The 25,534-nt window shown below is 35.8% G+C and overlaps 1 protein-coding gene and 1 gene segment (V, D, J or C); one reads left to right on the forward strand and one right to left on the reverse strand.

Annotated features, from left to right (window-relative positions):
* The window catches only part of Stard3nl (STARD3 N-terminal like), a 69,605-nt gene extending 51,518 nt beyond the window's left edge, over positions 1–18,087 (forward strand). For 2 of the 5 annotated variants that reach the window (XM_015490232.2, XM_048786473.1), the window contains 2 exons: positions 5,050–5,125; positions 6,128–6,405. In XM_015490232.2, the coding sequence (XP_015345718.1) occupies positions 5,050–5,108 (59 nt within the window). In that variant the 3' untranslated portion in view covers positions 5,109–5,125; positions 6,128–6,405. Of the gene's footprint in view, positions 1–5,049; positions 5,126–6,127; positions 6,406–9,765 lie in introns of those variants that run through there. The other 3 variants (XR_007341704.1, XR_007341705.1, XM_015490233.2) reach the window with 3 other exon arrangements.
* LOC107146182 overlaps positions 13,346–25,534 on the reverse strand; it is a 29,583-nt gene continuing 17,394 nt past the window's right edge. Inside the window, 6 exon segments of the C gene segment in view lie at positions 13,346–13,911; positions 14,691–14,726; positions 15,322–15,369; positions 16,953–17,000; positions 19,352–19,681; positions 23,469–23,515. Coding sequence covers positions 13,769–13,911; positions 14,691–14,726; positions 15,322–15,369; positions 16,953–17,000; positions 19,352–19,681; positions 23,469–23,515 — 652 coding nt within the window.

Below are 25,534 nucleotides of genomic sequence, written 5' to 3' on the forward strand. Positions count from 1 at the left end.
TTTGGATGACTGGAAGCTGTCATCTGTGGTCAGAGAGCTAGAATGAACCAAGCATGATGCTAAGGACAGAATAATTCACCTCTTGACCAATTTAAAATGTGGAGTAGCTCAATTACATGATGTCATCTGTTCTAAACAGGTTTAGATAAAGGCATTAAAATACCAGTTTAATGCCAACCAAGAATGACTATCCATTCTGAATTGCCTCGCCTTTCCTGTCTCCTTGTGTGATTATTAGAATCCCTTTCATTTCTCAGAAGTGTCCTTGTTCAGATGATCAATCCCATGATTACATTATATATAGTGAACAGATTTGAAACACAGTTCTTTCCTACCTTTTAATTAAAATTTTGAAATTTTAAAATATTGAAAACTCATTGTGATGAATATCCAAAAACATTGATTTTTAAGAAACTCTATGGAGTTATAATTTTCATACTATAAAATCCATTGTTTGTGAATGTATAATTGCATGATTTTTAGCAAATGTATAGTTTTTTTCATCAGCATCACAAGATAATTTTATAAAATTTTACCATTAGAAAAACTTATTTCATGTTCATTAACCCCTGCCTTTGTATCTCATTCTGAGTAACACAGATCTGCTTTCTGTCTTGACAGATTTATATTTTCGGGAAAGTTCATATAACTGTGGTCATACTACATGTAGTTTTTGCATTCATCTTCTTTTGCTTAGTGTAAAGTTTTTGAGGAGCAGTTATGTTGTAGAACATATCAGTAGTTCTTTTATGGCTGAATACTGTTCCATGGTGTACCTGTACAACATTTTTGCTTATTTTCCAGCTAATGGATGTCTAGGTTATTTCCAGTTTGGATCTGTTATGAGTAACTCAGCTATGAACATTCACATATATGTGCTTGTGGAGATATTTATTGTTATTTTTCTTGAATGGATTTCTAAGGATTTGCTGGGTCATATGATAAATTTAACTTTTTAAGAAATTGCTGAACTATTCTTACAAGGTTGCACTATTATACATTCTTTTCAGCAACATATATGGGTTTTAGTTTCTCCATATCATCACTAACATTTGGTATCATCTGTCTTTTTTATTGTAGCCAGTCTAACAGAGGTAAAGTAGTTCTCATGTGGTTAAGCTTAATGTCCCTAATGACAGAGATCTTTTCCATTATATATTAATCATGTATCTTCTTTGGAGAAATCTGTATTTCAAGATTTTTTGACTTGTTTTCTTACTAGCTGTCTCTACATTGTAGATAAAAGTCCTTTATCAAATATATATAATTTGCAAATGTTTGTCTAATGTTTATCTTTTCACATTTTCATGTGGTATTTTGAAGCACAAGTTTTTAATGTTAATGGATACTATATTTGAGACCTCAAATATAGTGAAGATTTTTCTCTTGTGTTTCCGTCTAGAAGATTTTGTAGCGTTTCTTCTTTTAATTAAAGTTATGATACATTTTGAATTAATTTTCATATATTTAGGCACATTTGTCAAAAATATGTTGGTTATAAATGTGCCAAGTCAATTTTTTTTATTTCCTTGAATCTTCTTGGATTAAATGTAGCTTATTCTTCTCTTTCTACCTTTTAAAGTAGATTTTTTTTTGATTGACTTGAAAACTTTCTTTTCTTATATTGTCAATTAAAGCCATACATTTTTCCTATATACATTGCTTTATTGGTATCTCATAAACTTTGACATACCATATGTTCATTTTCATGTATTCCTTGGTTTTCAGCAAGTTTAGAGTGATATTTTTGTGGATCCCTGTATATGTCCTAATTCTTGATCCTTTAGCTTATTAAATGTATAGATTATTATGTCTCAAAAATGTAGGAAATTTTGGCCATTATCTTTAAATATTTTCTAGATTTTTTTTTCTTTTTTCTTCTTCTGGAACTCCCCAATGCCCATATATTTGTATTCTTGATGTTATTTCATAGGTCTCTAAACTGTATTTAATTTTTCTTCAGTCTTTTGCTCTCTCTGTCTCAGAATGGATCATTTCTGCCAGCCCTATCTTCATGTATGCCAATTACTCTGCTGTCTTGAATATTTTCTTGACTCACAAATATATCATTGCACTTAATGTTTTTTTTTTCACTTCAGAGGTTTTATAAATAATAATGGGATTCATTATACCATATTTATACATGCAAGTGGCATAATTTGATCAATCTTATTCCCCTGTACCTTCTGTTTCCCTTGCCACTGCCCCTGAACCACTTGCTCTAATTCTTCTGTTTATTATTATTATTTCAATTAGTAAATTATAATTACACATAAAAGCTATATTCATTGTAGTATATTTGTACATAGACATAGCATAGTTTTATAGATGTTTTTCCCCTCTACCTCCCCATTCCCTCTCCCCTCTCCCCGTCTAAATCCCCCTCCTCTACTTTGTTGGTCTACTTCTGTTAGTTATTTAAATTGATTCTCTGTTGTTCTTTGAACATATTTGTTAATATTGCTTTGATGTTTTTCTTGCTAAGTACAGTATTTAGAGACACTCAGAGATAGTTTGCTTTGGTGTTTTTGTATTTTTTAGAATGTTCATACTTGCCTAATTCTCTACATGTTTTATATTTTCTATTGAAAAATAATTTGTTGAAAATATATTGTAGCAACTCAGGATTCTCATTTTTCTCCCAAAAGGTTGTTGTTGCTATTTGTTCATTTGCTTAGTAAATTATTTGTGAAATTGTATTCCCTGGGGAATGTGGTTACATCTATCTTTTCTCAGTTTTTTTTTTTTTTTTAATTTACTTCCTTTTTTTTTTTCTTTAAGTTTTGGTTTGTTTTTAAAACCAAGCTTCCTATGGGTTCCCTGTGTCTACAGAGTACCTGGCTGGATTAAGTACCTGTCTCAAGTACCTGAATTAAGGCTTCCATCCTCTGCCAGAAGAAAATACCCATGGTTTGAGTGTCACATTCAAAGTTCAGGCCATTTTCAGGTCTTGCATAGGTTTTTGTTTTTGCTGAGACTGTGTTCTCTGAGGATGCTCATAGTTCAAAGTATCTGGCTAGTTTGAGCTCTCTTGGGTTTCCCTTGTGCATGTGAAAAGACCCAACCAGGCATATGCTTGCTACAACCATGACCACAACCTCTGACTAGCAGAGCAGCTGCCCTGCCTGCTTCCTGGGATTTTCCAACCATATTGCTGGCCACTAGCATGGCTGTCACTCCAAACTAAGTGAGCTTCTCTCACCTGGATGGCTTTGCTGCCAGTCCCCAGAACCTCCATGCCATTGAGCTGGGTGTTGGGCACAGGAGGAGGAACAGGAGAAGCTCAGGAAGGAGCAGCACTGTTGTTTCTGTATTCTGCTGTTTTCACACATAAACCAGTCTCCAGTTGTATATACCTTTGCTCATTTCCAGAGGGTGAAATGCTTTTAGTTTTGTCCATTTTTCCAACTTTTATAGGTGCTTCTCATATGGAAAGATTGTATTGAACCCCCTCACTAGGCCATAGCTAGAGGTTCTTTTAAAATATATAAAGAATATATGTAGTTACATTTTAATTAAGGATGGAGCTTTATTTAGGATTCCCAGGTAATACTACGACAGGACCACTCATTGTGGTTTACATACTTTTGGCGTGGCAGTTGGAAAATGAGCCTTGGACAGGAAGGTTTGATCTGATCCTCTTCCTGAGACTCCTTTCAACATGAGAAGGCAGTTAAACCACTCTGTGTCTCCATGATATACAGCAGTTTAATGGGCTGGAATGCAAAGCCTTTTAACCACTCCACCTTTATCTATTTCTTTTACCCCAGTTTCCACTTGAACTGTATGACATTTATGAGGTTGAGATATAAGACACAGTCACATTTGTTCTTTGGTATAATCCATGCAGATTTTCTCATAAGAAAAAAGTAATGTCCTCTTTACAGTGTACTCTCTTACAGATTAAAGCCTAGCCAAGGCAGGGCACCACCTTTATGTGTGAATAGATTGCATCCCTAACTTAATGAATTGGTTTTCCACACCTCATTTTTCTATTTCTTTTTTTCTGTTCATAAAAGAAATACATGCTTTTATACAGAGGTTGAAAACAACTACTAAAACTGATCCTTCAAACAGCAGTATCACTACTCACAGTTTAACTTGTTTCTTTCTAGTTGTGTGTGTAGTTTCACATCTTTTTCTCACAATGCCTCGTTATTTATACCCTGCTTTTAAAATTAGAATGTAAAATTTATTAAGTCCCTTTAAATTTTTATCACAGACATTTTGGAATATTCATTAAAATGTGCAAAGGTCATGTGGTTATCTTCTACTTGTTCTCATTTGTACATTTATATTTGCCTTTTTTAATTTTATCAAACGTAATTATATAGCATACAAAGTTTTATATATTTATTTTTTCATATTTACATTTGCCTTAATGCACATGCTTTTTACATGTTGTCATAAACTATAAAGAACCATAATTTTACATGGATATAAGGTATTCCATGTAAATATAATTATTTAACCATTCTTACATTCTCAGGAAGTTAGGTTTGTTTTCTAGTTATTAGAGAAAAAAAATCCACATAATGAATATTAAGTATTATTTCCCCAGGGATCAATCCTAAGGAAAGAGTTGCAGAGTGGAATGACTGCGTCAATTGTATGAGGCTCATGAGACATTGATTCTGACCAGGTAGCTAGTAATGATCACCCTCAGCAGCAGCAGCACCTCCCTCATCCTCAGGAGCCCACACTCTTCTCTCACTCACCTGATACAGTGATCAAATTTTTTGTACCAAAGCTCAGCATAGGGTGCAAACAGGTGGAAGAACAATGACAGTCGATAACAATTCTTGGCATATAAGTATCTCACTAGCACATAAGTGAAATCTGTTTTTGCCAATTTGATGCAAGTCATAAATTATATTTTCGTTTTCCTCCTGGAGGAAATATAGTAAAATTTGAAGAAAGCAGTTTGTTAACCTAAATCTCTCTAGAGTTCAACAAATGAGTCTTTCATTTAAGAATTTATATGTCTTCTTTTACAATAAAACTGTTTTTTGATGGAATGAGACAGTTTTTTCCTTCTGTACCATATAGGATCTGAAGAAGAGGCTGAGGAAAAACAGGACAGTGAAAAACCGCTTCTAGAACTCTGAGTTCTACTTTATAAAAAGTAAGTGTTTGAAAGTGAAACTTAAGAGCAGAGTGGTTAACAAAATGCATTTTCTTTGAGTAGATTCAGAGTAAACTTCAGGGAATGTGAGTACAAGTATATAGCCAGATTCATTATATTTACATGAAATCAGTAGTCACATTTCCTTATGTAAAATTTTTGAATGTTTTCTGCATGGGGTAAATTTGTAATGTGGGAAATACCTCAAAGTCCTGAATCTCCAAAGAAAAAGGAGAGATTCACATCTCCTTACTTAACCAGAGTGTCTTTTTGTTTCAAACATTGTTTTAATTTCAAGCATTAACCTTTTTGTGTTCTAAGAAGAGCAACCCGTGATATGTAGGGACTGTTATTACCACTGTGTCACATGTGAGGGAACAGTGGGTGAGGAATTTCCCCAAAATTATATAGCTAGAAGGGGAGTGCCAAGCTCAGACCTGGGCAGTGGGATGTCTCTCAAAAGTTTTGGAACTTCTGAGATAAAAACTGCTGGAAATCGAAAGCTCTGAGGCAGAACGCATTGTTAAACCCTTTCAGCTCCTCAAAAAAAAAAAAAAAATCATTTCAGCCTCACAAATAGAAGGCCAATTAAATAGCAAGTGAGTTGTATCAGCACCTCCTCCTAAATATTTCACCACAAAAGGAAAAAGTAGTAGATGGAATACGAGTCCCTGTAAAGCCAGACAGAGGCAGTCTGGGCAACAGAGGCAGCCAGGTTCCTGGTGGAGGTGACCAGTGCTTGCATTGGTGGCACCTGGCACACAACAGACGCTTCTCTCCACACAGCAGGGTAGAGAGGAGGCAAATACTTGGATACCGGAATAGTTGAACATTTTCTAAAATGCTTTAAAATAACTTTAGGTATGGCCACACCCATGTCCTTTATATGCCTTTATCACAGTTTGTCTTCAGTATAGACCCTGTTAAGAAGATAAGAGGCAGTGTAGAATTTTGCCTCTTAACACCATACCTCAACCTGTTTGTCTTCACTCTTTTCCGAAGTGTGCAGAACCCTCACTGAAGTCATCCGAGGGAAGAAGATGGAGATGGGGTCTCCCTGTTGATAGTTGAAATGGCGACATCCACTGCTGACTTTGTTGAACAGCTAGTAAACTTTTATTTATGGTGATACCTCATGGACATTTTCTCACATCCACACACATTCAGTCTCCTGCCTCTGGCTGGCCAGGTCATGTCATGATTATTTCTCTGTTCAGTGAGACTGAGTCTGATCTGTCAATGAATAATTGAAGGAAAGTTGTGTGTGTGCTGTATCCTAATCAAAAGACTTCTTAATATGTTGAAATAACACTTTTCTAGTAAGTGAAATACCTTTTATTTCAATTCACTTGATGGAATTTTTTGTTTGTTTCATGTCTCAGATTTCTTTTGTATTTCATTTATTAACACCCTACATTTCCCTTGTGTTTTTTTTTTTAACTCATGCACATGTGCTCTTTGTACAATTTTTAAAAGTAATAAAATCCAGCATATCAAAATGATTAGTTGTATTTTCTTGGTTTACATTATGTCTTTACCCTAAAGTGTTGGGATAAAGAAAGAGAACAAGGAGGGATTGTGAATACATGTAAAACATCACCATATGTTGTATTATTTTATTATAAAATTATATCTTTCTCTGAGATATAATTCTTAAGTGTCCATAAAAGGACTAAGAAACCATTGTTACCATTTTTCCTTTGTCTTTTATGCTAATTGAATTAAAATTAACTAAATTATATCGTGAGTTATTTTTCAAACATGAATATTCCCCTAACTGCTTCACAGAGAGTTAGCATACCTGTTAGTTTTCCATCCTTCATGGTGCCATTCAAGAAAAACTAAATTGTATATAATGGTGATGATGTTGATTTAGGTGGAACCTTATGATTTGTGCAGCTCCAAGCCTCCCTGCTGTGGTGCTTGTTCTAAGTGTGGGTCACATCTCAGCAGTGTGAATAGGAGGCTGACTCAAAGGCTGGCATCTGACCACAAGGAGCTTCTTATGGTGGAGAAGAGCCAGGAAAGTCTCCAGGGTCTGTTCTAGAGACTGATACATAAGGAACTCAATAAAGTTATCTCAGTGTCAGTTTCCTTTCTCACAAGTGGAGTTGCATATATACCAAACCCAGAGATAAGGCCCAAGCAGGACATCAGGTATTTAAATTTATCTTCAGGAAGAGTATTTCCCCAAATGAGATCATTTGAGGAAGTAGAGTGCTGGGCTGCCAATCATTTTAGGAAAATTATTCTCACTCATAATGTGGTTTGAGCATAGAACAAGAAGAATGATGGAATAATTGCAATATGGCATGAAGTCAGACAGAGAGCTTAAAGCAATTATCTCAGAAATAGTTATATTTCCCCCCGGGAGTGGACAGATGAAACTAGGTATCCTGGGGAGCCATTCTGGTAGGTAAGGGTATGGGTGGAAGCATTTTCTTTTTATGCTCACATTGCTGAACAACACTCTTCTGTCTGACCTCAATCACCTTTTTATCTCAGGTTAATGTCCTCTGTTGAGCCTTGCTTAGGTTGACTCTGAAGTCATCCTGTCCTTGTAGATGGACTTCACATTGTCCAGCATATGACTTTCAGTTACACAGTAGAACTCCCGTGGTTCTGTATCTGAGTTCCTGAAGCACATTGCCACTGCCCACATCTTTGTGTACCTCTGCCAACGGCTTCATGTACACTGGTCTTGTGTCACTCTCTACACCAAGAAAGTAAACTGAAAGGTACCAACCAGCATCCATAAATCAAGTACCTGGGAAAAGCACAGACACTTGGTGGAATGTTGGGAGTTCCCTGGGGCTACACATGACCTCTTCTCCATTCTTCAGGACAGTGTCAAAATGGACAGAAGATGCAGTGTCTGAGAAATCCTGGCATCAGATTCCCAGTGCTCTGGGTAGATGAAGCACTTCCTTTGTCCCTAGATCACAGCAGGGAGAGCAGGTCCCATTTTAGTCTCACTATGTGAACTCAGATACCTCTTCCGACAAGCTGTAGACTTCTGAAACAGAGCAAAGTTGGTTGTGGTTTAACTGCCCTCAACTACTCTTCCAACACCTCAGCTACCTCTTGATACACAAACAAGTAGAGTCGGTTTGACTTTGAGCCTTTTCCCTGAATCAACCACATTTGACAGAGTATAGAAACAAAAGAAACCTGAGAAACTAAAAACAGCATCAGCCACACCAGCACCCATCCCCCACCCACTCTGTGTCCCCCACTACCAGAGCTCTCCCTTTCTGTACTGCTCAAATTCAGGGCTGCATGGGGGAGGAAAGGGTTTCAGGTTGGAAAACACAGAGGAGGCTGCTTAGTGCCCAGCCAGTTATGTCAGCCCACAAAGCTCTCAGTGATCTCAAAGATTCCTGCCTTTGTGTCTGCTTTCCCAGGGCAGGGAGGGTTCCGCATCTCTGAACAGGGGGAGGAGTATTTGGCTGAAGGAGTCATGGTCAAAGCAGGTACATCAAGGAATAGATCTTTTTGAGTCTGGTTACTCTTATTTTGTTTCATAATGGGAATCTCTGTTTATTTTCCAAAGAATGTGTCTCACAGAAAGTAAAGGTGATTGTAAATGAGCAAAACATTTCCAGTATTAAAAAATAAGACATTTTTTAAATTCAAACTTTTAAACTTTTCTAACTTTAAAAGGTTTCATTAATATAGAAAAATATACACTATTTTTAATCACCTACCATACATTTAATATTTGTATCATTTCCTACAGAAATGCAGACACACAGAGCAAACAAGTATCATATTTCTTAGTATTATTACTCAGTAGTAAAAATAATCAGACGACCAGAACTTTGCAAAGTTACATAAATAGATGTTAAATGAAAAGATGTTTATCCTCACTCATAATGAGAAAGAAAACAGTAATTAAAACCTCAATGAGATTCTATTTTTCACCTGTCAGGTTAACAAAGTCCTGATGTTTGACAACATACTCACAAATTCATATACATGCAGATAGGCAAGCCATGTGGGGCTCTCTGGAGGGCAGGTTGGCAGTGCACACAATCAGATAGACATAAAACTGGTTATTCATAGTAGCAATAAATAAACCAAGGGCCTATAAGAGGAAACCGATGTTATGTAATTTATGTTCACCAGGGAAATACCTCTGGCTCTCTAAATATATATATGCATAAAATGAGATCTCAAATTTATAAATGAAAAAGTGCAGAATAATATATACTATATGTAGGAAAGCATAATGGGAATATACACCCATATATATGTTTATATATATTCCTATTCACAGGAATTTAAAGTAACATATTTTGGGGTTTGCACCATGTGAATGTATTATATAATGATTTCAGTAAGTTTATCTTATTACAATATTATATTGTAATATCTAACATCCTGATTATTTTCCATTGCTTTTAAGGAATTTGCATTTGTGAAGACGTGTATTTGTCTGTCATTTGACATCCTTGATTAATTTCTTATTGGACATATGTGTTAATTTGTGGCTAGTGTATGTAGTGCTATACATAAAATTATCCTTGCATATAATTTTAGCATATATATTTTGCTTCCTTTGATAACTGATGAATCAAATAGTGTAAACAATTTCCAGGTGAATCATGTTCCTTATATGGGTGCTGTGCTCTCTCTAGGATGATGACCATTTGTGGCTTGATCTGCGACAGCTATGTTGGAGTTCTGGAGTTGTTTTAAGTCACTTGCTGGTCTCAAACCAGGCTGTACTTTAGGATCACCGAACATTGTTTATAAGTTCCTATACCCGGCCTGTGATAAGCTGTATGTCTCAGTGACTCTCAAGGGCTCCAAGAAGACAGAGAGACCCGTAGGTAGAATGGACAGAGCAACAGATGTCCAGTAAGACTTGGAATCATGTGGACTCGGGCTTATTTAGTGTTCAACACGGGCATATTTAATACTGTGGCTTACTGGTTATCTCTGGGCATATTTAATTTTAGGGTTACAGTGTGATTAACCTGGGGCCTCTGAAATCTGGCTTGATGTAGTGAAATGGACATAATGTCTGTATGGTGGTGCAGTTGAGACATTGGAGAGAAGGTGGACCTCCCTGCAGAATTCTTGATGCTCACTACATGGTAGGTATTTCCTATTAATTCAAAGAAATCAAACAGCAAACAAATAGTCTAACAGAAGATAATGGAAATCATGCATTCAGTTATGTAAGTGTTCGTGGTTCATAAGAATGTTGAGTTTATAGCCTTTCAGGTGAATTATGTATCATCTTGCTTTTTATCAATTTATGTCTTAGTCCTCTAATTTTCTGGTTGGCAATTATATAGGACTTTGAGTAATAGAATGGAGAAATTCAGCTATTGTTAATTTGGCCCATTTGCTAGACAAAAAGACTTCAAACAATGAGGTCTATGAAGAAAATAATTCCAAATCATAGAAGAGAATACATAACAGGGGCCAGGTGCAGTGGCGCATGCCTGTGATTCCAGCGGCTCTGGAGGCTGATGCAGGATGATTGCAAGTTCAAAGCCAACCTCAGCAACTTAATGAGGTGCTAAGCAACTCAGTGAGGCCCTGTCTCTAAATAAAAAATACAAAAGGATTGGGAACGTGGCTCAGTGGTTAAGTGTCCCTGAGTTTATTCCTTGGTACAAAAAAAAAAAAAACAAAACAAAACATAATAGGGGCGAGTCTTAAAGTTTTGAGAATTGTTGCCTGGAAAATTTCTCTTTTGTAAAATAATTAAGAACATATGAGGGGCTGGGGTTGTGACTCAGTGGTAGAGGGCTTGCCTAGCACGTGCAAGGCTCTGGGTTCAATCCTTGGCACCACATAAAAAATAAATAAAGGTATTGTGTCCAACTACAACTAAAAAATAATTATTAAAAAAAGAACATATGAAGTTTTATTCATCATTTTTTCCTTATACTTGGGAAATGTATGGATTACTCTAGCCCTACAATGACTATTGAGACATGACTGTCTTCATTTGGAATTGTATAAACCTTTGCCTCAAGTTTTTTTTCATCAAACACCTGTGGATATAACCTGATGTTCTAGTCTGTATTTCATCCAGCCATGTGCCATGGACTTGAATCATAGAAGGCCTATTGGTTAATGAGAGATCAGTGTGTAAAAGCCTTCTCAGCATGAAAAATTACGTGGCAGTTGGCTTCTAGCCCTTTAATAAAAATAATAGCACAGCATTCTGGAGAGGAAATACAGGAAGGTAATGAGGATACAGAATTTTCTAAAGGGTAACTTGAGGGCAGGGCTCCTGAAGCCAGGCTGCTTAGCTTCAAGTGCCAGCCTTTTTGATTATTCCCTCTATAGCTATGGGGAAGTTCCTCAGCCATTGCCACCTCAGTTACCCCTTGTGTAAAACAGATAGTTGTACATATCTCCTAGGCTGTTTGTGAGAATTAAATGAGGGGACATGTAGTTAATGTAGCACCTGGTACGTAGTAAGCATTATAAAGCAGTTGCTATTATTACTTCATTGAGATGTCAATCACTGAATTTGAAACTGTAATCTTCAATTTTAATACATTCTTCTAAGGATGGATAAACATAGTGTGAGAATAAACTATAATAATAATGTGCTATATCACAGGGTAAAGAAAAATGATTTTGAATGTTTTTATGACTAAAAATGATACACGTACAAGGGGATAGATATGCTTATCCTTATTTGAACTTACACAATGTATACATGCATTAAACCATCACGTGTTTCCACAAATATGTACAAATTTTATGTGTCATTTTAAATAAAAGGAGCAAATGGTATAGCTAGTTAGAGTCATACTGAGCAGCCAGGGCTCTAACTGGCTATGAAATGTGATTTCTGGTCCAGGATTCCTTCCACCATGCCATGGGACTTCTCTATAAGGGGTAGTTGTGCTGTGGGGGAAAAGATTGGACCAAGAAGGTTGCATAACCTACCTCCTTCTTGGATTCCTTAGAATGTTCCTCAAGGTGATTGTGAGGACCTTAGGGCCCAGTAATTCTACTGAAGGAGCTAGGATATCACAATACTATCCATGTCCAGAGAGAACCATTAAGGGTCCTCTTGTACATGAAGCTCAGCCTACTTCCCAACAAGAGGACACACACTCTCAAAAAGGAAGGCAGAGCTTCTTTCTATGGCTAGGGGACAAATTATGGTGATTACAGAGTAGGTCACAATTTTATCTAAAGAGGAAAGACAAATTGGAAATTAGTATGTATATGAAGAGAAAACAGATGTACTCACAAACCTTTAAGAAAATTCTCTGACTCATTGTAGGATGCCGTTAGTAAAGCAGGAATGCATGTGTTTGATTTTGTTTTGTTTCTCCAAATTGATAGTGGATAAAAGGAAGACATGATATTGGGGCAATTATACACACACACAAACTAGGTTCCACTGGACTTGACTTTAAATCAATACTATTACTTAAAAAACTAGTGACTTTATAGACTGTAGGCCATAATTGTGCCTACATTGAAGGACTCTTACAGGATTCATGGATTGGATTGCTTGGTGCACGGTAGTAGCTAAGTCCCTGCTCTATTCCACCCATCCTCTGCAGAAAATTGAGAACAGATCATCCTTGGTGCTTTGCTGGTATATAAATGTGTTATAAACTATTTCTGGAGTTCAGCACATACAAATGCTATGGATGACTTGCCTGAACCAAGCATTACTAACTCATGTAACCCATACAATTCTATAACACAGGGTTTTCTAACTTCATTTTATAGGAAGAAATTATGGCACATAGATTGCAAGTCTCTGAGGTCACCCAGACACTAAATTCCAGACCCAGGATTGAAACCCAAGCTATCTGGATCCTTCATCCATATCCTCAACTCCTCTGTCTCACTGCCTCTTGTGGTTTAGTGCAGTATTTACATTGGTATTGTGAGGACCAGGAAACAGTGCTTGTGAAACCCTGGTACAGAGCTGGGCACACACAGTGCAAGTCTTGTTTTCCTATTTTCATGGGAATGTTTTAAGCAAAATGAATGTCAATCTGTTACCTTTAAAAGAGCAGTAATATGACTCTCCATTTGGTTCTGACTCCTTTTGGAGCCAGTGCCCCTAGGAAAGCCCTAAAATTCCCATCTCAGAGATAGAAGTGAAAATTGGTGTTGGATCCTCGTTAATAACCATGGCTTGAAGTCAAGATTCAGTTGTCATGCTGCTTGTCACTTTGAACTTTCAATTTATTTCCATCAAATTAAAGTCCACATGGCCCAAAGTAGACTGTTGTGTTTATTATGAAAAATAAAGAACAGAATTCAAGTAGCAAAGAAGGCAATTTCAGGATGTGTGGAATGGAAGGCTTTAAGGTGGTCTCTGGTTAAAGGGCACTAAGGGATGTGTCTAGAAGCTGTCCATTGGCCCCACGAAGGTTGAGATGATTGGGCTGGCTGGAGGGGCTGATAGGGACTAGAAACACAGGGACTAGGTGCCACTAAGTGCTACTCATTGTTACAGAGTGAAGATGCTCCATTTGCCCACTGGTTAGAGTAACCCTTACTGCAATAGTGACAGAATTATACAGGTGAGAACCCAAGGAGCTGTAACCCAGCAAGCAAACCTAGCCAGGTTCTCGGCAGACACTCTTCAGGACAATAAACCAAGAACACAACACAACTCCGTTGTGCCACCATTTGTTAGGTACTCTTCCCATTTCTACCGACAGCTGTTTTTCTTAGCAGACTGAAGGTGACGAAGGCCAAGTAGACCACACTCTTGAGGAGTAAGAGGAGGTAGGTCCAGTAGACAGAGGTGTTTGTGAGCTGCAGCTTTAGTGCATCTAAGAGAAGTCAGGCAATTAGTTTCACTTGTTCTTTTGACATGATAGGACCCTTCATGGGGGAAGTTTCCATAGATGTTTATTTTTGGTGACCTACACTGAAGTGACACCACCCCCACCAAACCCCAAAGGTCAACATCTACTACTCACACCCAAACCACCAAGAGCAAGGTTTAGCTTGTAAGTCAAGTTGATTACCAATATTTGCCTTACTTACTTAGAACCTTCCTAATATTTAAAAGTAAGAATCCATGTTTAATGATGTGTCAATGGGGAACAAAAGTATGTGTGATAACTAGATTTTAGAATTTCTTTACCCCAACCTGTCTCTAAGTACAAATAATATATAATATTCATTAACCATTAATTGAATGACACAGAGTATGTTAAGAATTAATTTGCATGTAAAATTTTAGTCTTATTTAATCTGTATAGTAGCCTATACAAAATGGGAATAGAGTCTAGTCTGTGGTACTCCAAAGCCCATGCATCTTCCCACCCAAACATATATGTCCATGGTGTTTCAGAGTCTTGACTTTGGAATTTCTTGCTTTGTGACTCATTTATAGTTGTCTCATATGAAAACACATTGTTTATTATGATAGTATAATGCCTAGGAAGTGATGGATTAAATAAATATCCACAGTCTTTTCTGCAAAATCCAGCCATTCTGATTTTCCTACCTTAAGTAAAGGAAGTTCAAAAGTTAGAATCACCAGGAGTGGGAGAAGCTATAGCATGAGATAAAGAAAAACGCACACTAAAAATTATGATTTTACCTTTTAAATAAGCTTCAGATTCAGTAGTATTGACAACTAGAAGAAATAAGAGCAAGTAGAAGTCAATTATCATGTCCATTATTTGACTGTATGTACCTGGATATGGGTAAACTTCAATATCAACACTGGAGACAGTCAACCAAAAGTTAATATCTATGAGTGACCATTGCTGTGCCAAGCACTGTTAAATGTTCCACACTGTTTGCATCTCCAGTGACACATAAGTGTGTTCAATCATGGACGGTAACCATTTTATGAATGAGGAATTAATTATAAATGGTGTAGCATCATCAGGTATCTTAATTATTCTTAGCATATAGCCTTTTCTCTCTCTTTTTTCCACTCTCTCTTTTTTTAACCATAGATTCAGCATTTCAGTGCAAGTCTTTCTAATGACACAAGATAGGAATTTTTACATTCCTAATTCTCTGAATAAACCTAAGGTGAGAGCTGTATTTATCTATCATGACTCCTAGGAAATGATGGATTAATTAAAATGTCACTCCGTCTATACTGACACATCTAATCATTCTGATTTCTCTAACTTACATGAGGGAAGTTCAAAAAGTAAGATGCTCAGGAGGAGGAATATTGTATAGCATGATACGAAGACAAACGTGCTAAAACCTACCACTTTCACATTTCAGATCCGCTTTTCTGGCATTAATAGTGGTGACAGCTAGAAGAAAAGAGAGCAAGATTGAGTCAAGTATTCTTGTCTATTATTTGAAAGTTTATGTATGTGTACACATACACGTATTTATATGCACGTAAATAAATATACACACATCTCTGGAAGCATAGAAGACATAATCATTAAAACTGAGTCCCACAGTTCCAAAAATAGTCTGATTCCAGATAATTGAGCAGCTATCATATAATATTTTTCCACACACACAGATATTGAAATTCATGAAATAATTTTTTTTCCTTTTTTATCATAACTGGATTATAATATCCAAGACTGATCTTCCTCCTTACTCAAAGCTCCTCACAAGTAGGCACAAATATGTCAGTGGGAAAATAAAAGAATTAGCTGCTTTTCAGGTTTCTGCTCACACTCCTAATACGATGTTACACTAAAATGAATCTGTCCAATCTTAGAGTCAATGACAGAATCATGCACATTTGAAGGAGTCTCAATTAGAGAAATTTCCTCTGCTTAGTACTTTTCCAAATCATGCATATCCCCAATATTCCTGGTTCACGCACACGATTTCCTGAAGGTTTGGTGTTTGTAGGCATGACGATATCAATATTAATTAAAGTTCATATACATTGAGTGATCCCTGTTTGCTTGGCACTGTGTTAAATGCTTCACATGAATTATCTTGTTTAAATCCTCAGTCACACTTGAGTGAGTTGTATTGTGGCAGGGGCGGTTACTGCAGATTGAACTCAGGGTTGCTTTATCACTGAGCTCTATCCCTAGTCCTTCTAAAATTTTATTCTAAGTCAGGGTTTCACTAAGTTGTTGAAGTTGGTCTTGATTTTCAATCATCTTGCCTCAGCCTTACGAGTAACTAGGATTGCAAGCACACACTACTACACATGGCTGAGTTGCATTATTGATAGTCTCATGTCATGAATGAGGAAATAAAATTTGAAGGGTTTACATAACTAACCAAGAGCCCTATCAGTGAATTGCTGGGTAAATATCTGAAGATATCGAGGGGAATTTTTTTTTTAAATGTGGAAATTACTTTGCATATAAATACAGAGAAAATAATTTATACAGAAACAAACAATTCCACCACTCTGGACACTAAGAAAATCCCCTAGAATCTTGAGTATTCTTAGAAAATGCCTTTAAAAAAAAATAGGTGCTGAGCATTTCAGTGCCATTCTCTCTGGAGATAGAAAGATAGGCCCAATCACATTTTTAGTTCTCAGAATCAAACTCAGAGTAACAGTTGTATTTACCCACAGCTAGGAAACAAAACTAGAGTAATCTGCTATCACTCTTTCCCCAGTCATTACACATAGTAGACAAATGAATGAATGAAGTCCCTTTGTTGAAATGCTTCAGAGCCTATGGCTGTATCCTCTTATTTACAGTCATCTCATACCAGTGTCTGTAGTTTACTGTGTTAATATGATGCCAAGGAAACAAAGGACAACTTAAAGTGACACTCAGTCCATTTTGGAACAACCAGATATTCTGATTTCTCTGTCATAAGTGATGAAGTTCAGAAGTTAAGATGATCAGAGGAGGGAAAATGATATCGAATGAGGTGAAGGCAAACACACACTAAAACTCACCATTTGTAACTTTCAAATCGGCTTCTCTGGGATTCATAGTGGTGACAACTAAAAGCAATAAGAACAAATATCACTCAATTATTCACGCCCATTATTTTAAAGCATGTGAGTGTGTGTGTATATAGACAATGGTTGTTTTGGTTGCTTCTTTTTCTACTAGACATGTTCTTGTCTATATGAATATACTTAACACTCTGCAATATTATTGAACATTGACTTATTTTTTGTGTGTATTTTAAAAATGGAGTTGAGGTATAGGTCTTAGGGGTAAGTCTCTAGAAATAAAATATCAGTATGGTTATATTTGAATTGAAAATACCATTAAAAACTGACTGTAATGGATCTAAACAGTGTATCTCTTAGGGGCTGCGGTTGTGACTCAGTGGTAGAGTGCTTATCTAGCATGTGTGAGGCACTTGGTTTAATCCTCACCACCATATAAAAATAACTAATAGAATAAAGGTATTGTGTCCATGTACAACAAAAAAATTGTTTTTGAAAAAAAGTGTATCTCTTTCCTTGTGATATATTCACTAAAAGATAAATGAAAATCATTTTTACCATGAATCATTTGAGGTAAATAGAAGAAAGTACAGTTCCTAAGTAATAAAGTCTATGTGCTCTTTAAGTTCTCTCAAAGCTTATTGTAAACATGAAAATACCATTTTATCTCCCTTCAAAATAATCACTTCATTAATTCATTTCCATGTGCTATTTTTCAGCTTTTACCAAACCAAACCAAACCAAACCAAAACAAAAAAGAACCTTCAAAAAGCAGCATTGGAAAAGATGACATTGACAAAAGCTCTCTCCTTAGCTCTGGAGCCAGAGAAGCCCATGAGAAACATTTGTTTTAGAAATCAGTGCCTAGTAAATTATTATTAAACTGGAACCTCTCTCCTACACGAGATTCATCACCATGTAACTTAATATTCTTTTTAATTTTCTCTGATCAATAGAACAATCTGAACCTAATTGAACACTTATGCACAGTGGTTAAGTTAACCTTGTGTTTGCATATTTGCCTCCCCTCTGTTTCTCAGCATGGAAAACAGAAAATTGGGGTTGGTTTTGTATTCTTGTTTAGTTGATTTTAGGAAAGGATGTAAGTACAATAAATATAGAAATATCTGAATCCATGCTCTATTTTTTTAAGAAAACATTTTTTTTTCCTAACAGCATTTCATTTGATCTTTGTCATAGCTCCAGGGAAAACCAGGCAACTGTTCAGACTTCAGTAGTGATTGCAGAAAGTTAGGGTCCCAGCGACTGAAGGCTTACTTGGGAAACTGGGATGGACTATGGCAAAGCTCTTCACCCCGTTTGCCACGTGCCAGTTTCTCGCTGGCATAATAGGGGCTCGGAGCCACAGGGAAAATTACAAAGAGATTGCTTTCCATGCCCACTAGGCCTTTTGGACTGCTGTTTAACACTCAGGACTGTGAATATGTAGTGAGTCACTGGACCACTGCAAGGCCTCTGCACATTCAGGCTTCTGCCCATCTTTGTTGAATATGTACCTCACTGCACCCAAAGGATTCCTTTGGGACATCGTGCCTGAGTCCTATGTGGTCCTAAGTGACAGGGAAAAAGGATTCTCTCTTGACTGCAATACGTCCTACTGGCAGTACTAATTCTAGAATATTCATCCACATTCCAACTCAGGCCTGGCATATGTGAATAGAACAGGAAATGTTTATGTAGCTACATTTACCAATGGAAGGAGAAATTCGTCATGGAAAAATGGAGTATCTTCATACACGTTAGGCTCATTGAAGCATAAATTATGAAATTCTTTCTAAAAGTGATACATAAAATAAAAATCAGAAATACTTAAAGCTAACATAGAACTTCAGTGGCTAAGATTATTCCAAATCTTTTGGTGGTGTTGGGCCATGCTCCTGCTCTTTTGTCTGAGCATCATTTTTTCAATTAAAAACTCATTGTAAGTTAACCTGTGCATAGCAAGATTGAAGTAGGCAACTTTACTTGCTTCATAGAACATTTCTGAAATATACATAATTGTTTTGATTTCTAAATCACGTAAAATCATCAAAAGTAGAAACTTCTTTTTAATATTTTACAAGTATTGAGTTGCTAGATACTTTGTCTTATTTCATATAGTCCACATAAAAATTATAAAACACATCCTATAGTTTTAATACTATAAATATTGAACTGAGGCTGAGAAAGCTGAAATAACTTTTTCAGAGTTTTCTCCAAATTATGTACCATTTCATTTCTATGGGGAAAATCACAGGATATATATTCTGCCATTAAACGTTATTATATTTAAGAAAGATTTAGACTTGATTTCATTAATGCTTGGTAGGAAAGATGTGGTATTCCCTTTCAAATTTTTTTTCTGGAAATTTATGTTTACATTTAAATGTACATACGTTTCCTTATTGCAGGAAAGAGAATCTCTTGATCAACTCCTCTTTTATTATTCTCGTGTTTGACGATACACCTGTGCTCTTTATCCATTGACTCTCCAGTCACAGTTAGTCAGCTCATCTTCATGTATGTGTTGTTAGTCTTCATGGTATTTCCCTGATGGGATTCCAGAATCCTATCACCTCCTTTTTCTTTCCAATATACCTTAATAACATCAGGGAAAAAGTTCTCCAGAAGACAAAGATATGTCCCAGCATTATGGAGATTTGTTTCAGCAACCGAAGGAAGAAAAATCGTGGGCTTGGGGTAAATGTCTGCATTAAAGCTTTTATCTGTGGAGGAAATGGAAAATAGATTTTAAAAGGTTATTAGAGAGTTACAAACATTGCTTGTTTGGAATAACCTAACACATATCAATAGGAAGACAAGTTGCCATTGAATTAGTGCCCACCATGGCCTTTTATTCCCCATAGGTTGCAAGGAGCTTATCATAGTCCTTATTTTACAGATGTGCAAAAAGGTTCAAGAGGTTAAGTAACTAGCCCAAAGACACAGCTATGAAGTGGAAGATCTAGAAGGAAGCTTGACTTTTGTTCTTTTTTCCACATGCTAAGAGAGATGTGACTTTTAATCATTCCTGAAGGAGGCTTCCAACATTCTTGAACCCATTAACTTTTTGTTTACATCTCCTTAGTTTTCTCCTAGTAGAGTATGTGCTGTCAAGATGGATGAAGAGGAGCAGAAGACAACGAGACCTTTTTAGTGATCTTTCTAGATGAGGCTCTGTGGTCCCTTCTAAAGTACTTCCCTTGTCCATCCTTTGTTACTTCTGCTCTCTGGCCATGTAATTCACTGTCTCATGCTCTGCAACTCTGCAAACTAGTCTTCATTTAGCTAATTCTAGAATGCATCCTATTTATCTTATTTCTCATAAAAATAAATGCCAGGAGGAAGCTTTTCATTTTTCTTTGTAACAACACGCTGTTACTTGTTTCAATAGGCCTCTACTTCCATGTGTACCTGTAATCTGTCAGGTTGGTCTCTTGGCTTTAAATGCAGATGCATACCTACTTGTGAAGCTCCTGAAGTTTCTAACTTTATTTAACATTTTGCTTTAACATCTGTCCTACTATAGGATTTTGGGTTGGGCAGTATTTAAAGCCACACCTCCAAATTATTCAGTGTTTTGAATTTAGACAGAAAATATCAACATTTCCTCAGCAAACTATTTAAAATTTGTATTCATTATTTTCAGAACTGTTCTTGTATTAATTTTACCAAACAATGTGCTTATCAATTAAAAATGTTCATCAAAAACATTTTATTTGGGAATATCATTTGAAGTTCAAGTGTTACTAAGATACACCAAGGGTGTATTTTTTTGTACTTATTTCATTAGGGTGAGGGAGTATACCTATCAGTATATTTGTGTTTGACTCTCACAAAATTTGCATTAGCGCAGTCTCCTACATCTTTCCTTTGGAATTCAATCTGTCTCTTCATCTTAACCTACTAAATAAAAGATATATGTAGTTGATGTAATGTTAAAAGTTATAGTTCCAAGAGTTTCTTGCAGACATAATGTAAAAATGTACAACAAATCGTGATTTATTTACAACCCCATACCTTGCATATCTTGAATGTTAACTGGTTTTACAATTTATTTTTAACACAATTCCTTGTTATAAATGATGGAATTTTTTCAATTTGATTGCAAGTTGAAACTCAGATGCCTTACAAATATTCTCTTAGGACTAATTTGAATTTAGTATAATAATTCAACAGGTGATTTATTAAGAAAAAAAAAAGAATCAGATTTCACACTTGAGAAGAAAAGAACAAAAGTTCTTGATGATTTCTGTCTGGGTAGTAGCAAAGTTCCTAACTTGTATACAAAATCAGTAAGCATATAATGTTAATATTCCTGATGTGTTATAAATATATTAGGGGCATAATGTGTTTATTTTAATTTTGTACATCTTTCTTTTAGTGTAAATAGTAAACATACTGCGTATTTATCCAACTGTATACTTTATTTGTAGTTTCAAAGGTATGTTATAAAAGGTGATTAATTTTCCAATTGTAAATTTTGTAATTTTAGTAAAATAATGTATTAATAAATCTAATTTTCATCTTAGAAGCTGTGTTTCTTGATGGAATATTTCTGATTCATTATAATAAAGCAATTAAAAATCAAATGATGAATTGGAAAAATTCCCGTACAATACCCCATCTGTATTACCTGTTGTATCTTTTCTTTAGGTAGTTTAAGTTTCATACTTTTGAGTATAGAATGTGTCTTGAACTGCCTCAAGGTAATAATGAACTAAGTATTACAAAGTATACTTGATTATATAGAGTTAGAACTTATATTCTGAATGCTACATGGTTTTGAAAGCATTACTTTAAAAAATTATATATTAAGATTTTTTTGGAGTATGGGTACCAGGAATTGAACTCAGGGGCACTCAAGCAGTGAGCCACATCCCCAGCCCAAATTTTTGTGTTTTATTTAGAGACAGGGTTTTACTAAGTTGCTTAGCACCACACTTTTGCTGAGGCTGGCTTTGAACTCATGAGCCCCCTGTCTCAGCCTTCCAAGCCAGTGGGATTATAGATGTACACCACTGCCCCCCGGCAAGATATTTATCATGATCAAAATTTTTATAATATGGCAAATTGTAGCCACTCTGTTTTATTTGAATAATAAATAAAATGGCTATCAATATATCTTATTTAAATAAATAAATAAAGCTGTTTGATTAATTTATGTAAGTTCATTTGCCTCATAAAGGAGTGCATTTTGATTTAAATACCTAAGCTTGTATTTTAAGATGCAGTCATACAAATTTCATATAAATTTGCCAAATATCAACTGCTTGTCTATTGAAAGTATTTTCCAAATCTACATATGAGAACTTAGTTAAAGGTTGTCTATTTTTCCTTGATCAAATAACACTACCTACTTCATATTTAAATATTTATTTCAGATTTATGACAATTTTCCAACTATATTTAAAAGATTTATAGTATTGCCATTTTCTGTATGAATCCAAAGTTCTTTTCTGATAAATATTGGTGGGATAATAATAATAATATTATTGTTTGTCTAAAATCTTGAGACCATTTATATTGATGTTAGAGATGTTACTAATTAAGATAAAGAAATAAGATTCAAAGTATGTAGAATCACTTTTTAAAAATGCACATTTTGGGCTGGGACTGTGGCTCAGGGTAGTGTCCTTGACTGACATATGTGAGGCACTGTGTTCCATTCTCAGCACTGCATATAAATAAATAAAATAAAGGTCTATCAATAACTAAAACTTTTAAAATCTTTATAAAACGTGCACATTTCAGTTTAATTATTCTTGCCAAGTGATGGAAAATTCAGATTCAATTTTTATGAGTGAATGTTAAGGTAAACAATATTTGAGCTATTAGAAATATTGCGGAATCTTCTGGAAAATTTCTGCTCTGTAGTAAGTGTTATTATTTGAAAGCAACGCTCTGTAGTGAAGATGATTCTCTCTTTACATTTAAGTTGGAAGAATAGTAATGGGGGTTCTATTTTGTATTGAGTACTGTGCCAAGAATTTTATTCACATCATCTCATTTGATTATCACATAACTTTGCTAGGTTCATATTATTATCCTATCTTATGAATTGGGAAATTAACGCCAAAGAATAATTGTCCAAATTTACTAAACTGTAAGCAAGGGAGCTGGAGGTTCAAGTCTGCTTGCCTTCAAAGCTCAGACTTCCAGAACACATTTCACCAGAGAATAGGGAATGTGTGCCCCCATTGAGTCTATCACCATCTTATCTACAAGAAGGAACTTTGTTCCAGTGTCAAACACTTTCATATCATTATACAGTTTTATATGAGCACTTTGTAGAAGTTCACATGTACACAAAGTCAAATGCTGTTATTACATTACCTGGACAATATTGTCTCTTTTCCTTTAGTATAACATTTGGTTAAAATCTCTCCTAAGATTGCTACATGGATTTCCCCTCACATTCCTCTTTTTTCTAAACATTCTTACTATTTTTCCAAGAGGATCATTTTTTGCCTTCCTTCTATCTCCTTGGAAATGGACTCTTAGGATACTCACCTGTGACAACAAGTTTGGTTCCACTACCGAAGACTTTCTCAAAGTTGTTCCACAGTGACAGAACCCTCATCAAAAACATTAGATGAATTTGGCTTCTCTGAGTTCTTCAAATTCTAGTGGCAACATGATGGCCTAGAATTTTTAAGAGAATAGGGTTCTGGTTCTGGTTAATTTCACTCAGCAAGTTCTATGGCTGAGCAAATCAATTAACTTTAAGGGTTTTGATGTTACATTTATCTTAAAACGACGACAGTGGTGTCAGTCAATTTAAACCAGAAATGAAGTGAGTCTAAAATCAACAATTTGATTAAAATATTATAGAAATATTATAGAAACACAGCAGATTGTTATCATCACTATCATTGTTATAATTAGAAAGTTGCTGCTATGTCTATGGGCTTCAACATGACAATTAATTTCACAGGACTAAGCTTTGGCCTTACCCATCAAAGTTGGGGGTTGCAATTAGATCCATGGTGATTAAGGAGGAAGAGTTTTTCCTCTGTCTTCTGTTCAAATATGTCAGGAATTCTCAAAGCCATCATCATAGGAAATGTTCCTTTTACACTAGCAAGCTTTATCAGGCTCTTATCTGTCTTATCCTCTCCTTTTCAGCAAACAAAGGGAGCCCCAGCTCAAACTAGCAGGTGCAGTTGGTGAGTGGAAACACTTCACTTCTGCTGTCCAAAATAATAGTTCTTTTCCCAACCAGCAGCCCCACACGTGTGAATTCTAAGCTTTGTCTAGATTGTTCAGCCTCAACTTTTTTTGATCATTTTTGTGCCAAAGTATATGTTACAACTGCTGGCTTGGGCTGTTGAGGCAGAATGACCAGAGAAATGACAAGAAGCCTGGTCCTCAAAGCCATCTTAGGTCACTGTGTGCTATCTGCCTGACCTATGTGCTGAGAGACCCTGTGTGTGCATCACATGAAATGTCATGAGACCCACAGCACCAATGCAGGGCTGGGATGCAATGAGTTTAATGATCCTTCCCTCAGTTCCCCAAGTGGAGGTTGAAAGTGATGTCCTCACTACATGTGGCTTCCTTTGGAAGGGGCTTGCCCATTGCAATTCTTTTCTAATTTTATAATGGGAAAAAGCATCATATTTAAAAATTAAGTGTGCTACTTTTATCAGTTATTAAAAAGCATATATTCCACTACATTTTTCTTCTACTTTGACCATAAAGTCTCTGTGCTTGTTGCTAGATAATCACAGGACTTTTTTCTTATCCTTAGTGCTTTTGACCTATTTTTATTGAATGATCTGACTCTACTTGTGTATTTTATTTTAGATTTTCTCAAATAGATATTGGTAATAGATTGTTTAAATATATGATCCATAGTTTGTGTATATAGCATGTTTCTCTTTTGTTCCCAGGGTTTTCAAGATTTGTAAAGTCTAGCTCAAATAATGCACAAAGGATGGAGAAAAGGTTTGCAAATCTTGGCTCTGTTACAGAGATGCCAACATGCTGAATTTAAACATACTGAAGGTGCTGGAACAGAATATGAAGCTTTCTTTTCCCAAATTATTCCATTACAGTGGTTGTCTTTTGGTTAGAAAGGGGAATAAGTCAGGCTATAATAGGGTACTGTCTTTGTACCTTTAGGAAGAGGTACCCTTCAAGGACAAAAATATCAGCCTACAATGAACCTCAGTTGATGCTATTTTTGGAGATAGCACTGGTAACAGGAAAAGAAAAAGTAAAAAAAAATTAACATGAATTTGGCAATTATTACTTGGGACTAAGATCTCTGCAGTTTATACTGACTTCACACCTTTATAGAATAATAATGAATGGAAAAAATGCTTTCCTTTTGCTTTGTGAGGTGATAATACCCAGTGATATCATTCAGGGGTTCAGGGGTTTCAAATGGACACTCACACATGAGTTGATTTAGAACTCTCCTGAGTGATAGTTTTTTGTTGTTGTTGTTGTTTTTGTTTTGTTTTGGTATTGGGGATTGAACACAGGAATTCTTAACCATAGAGCTACATTCCCAGTCATTTTTGTTAAAAGTTCATATTTTGAGACAAGTTCTCACTAAGTTGTTTAGGGCC

Source organism: Marmota marmota, unplaced genomic scaffold, assembly GCF_001458135.2.
Source record: "Marmota marmota marmota unplaced genomic scaffold, marMar, whole genome shotgun sequence".
NCBI classification, from domain to species: Eukaryota; Metazoa; Chordata; class Mammalia; order Rodentia; family Sciuridae; genus Marmota; species Marmota marmota.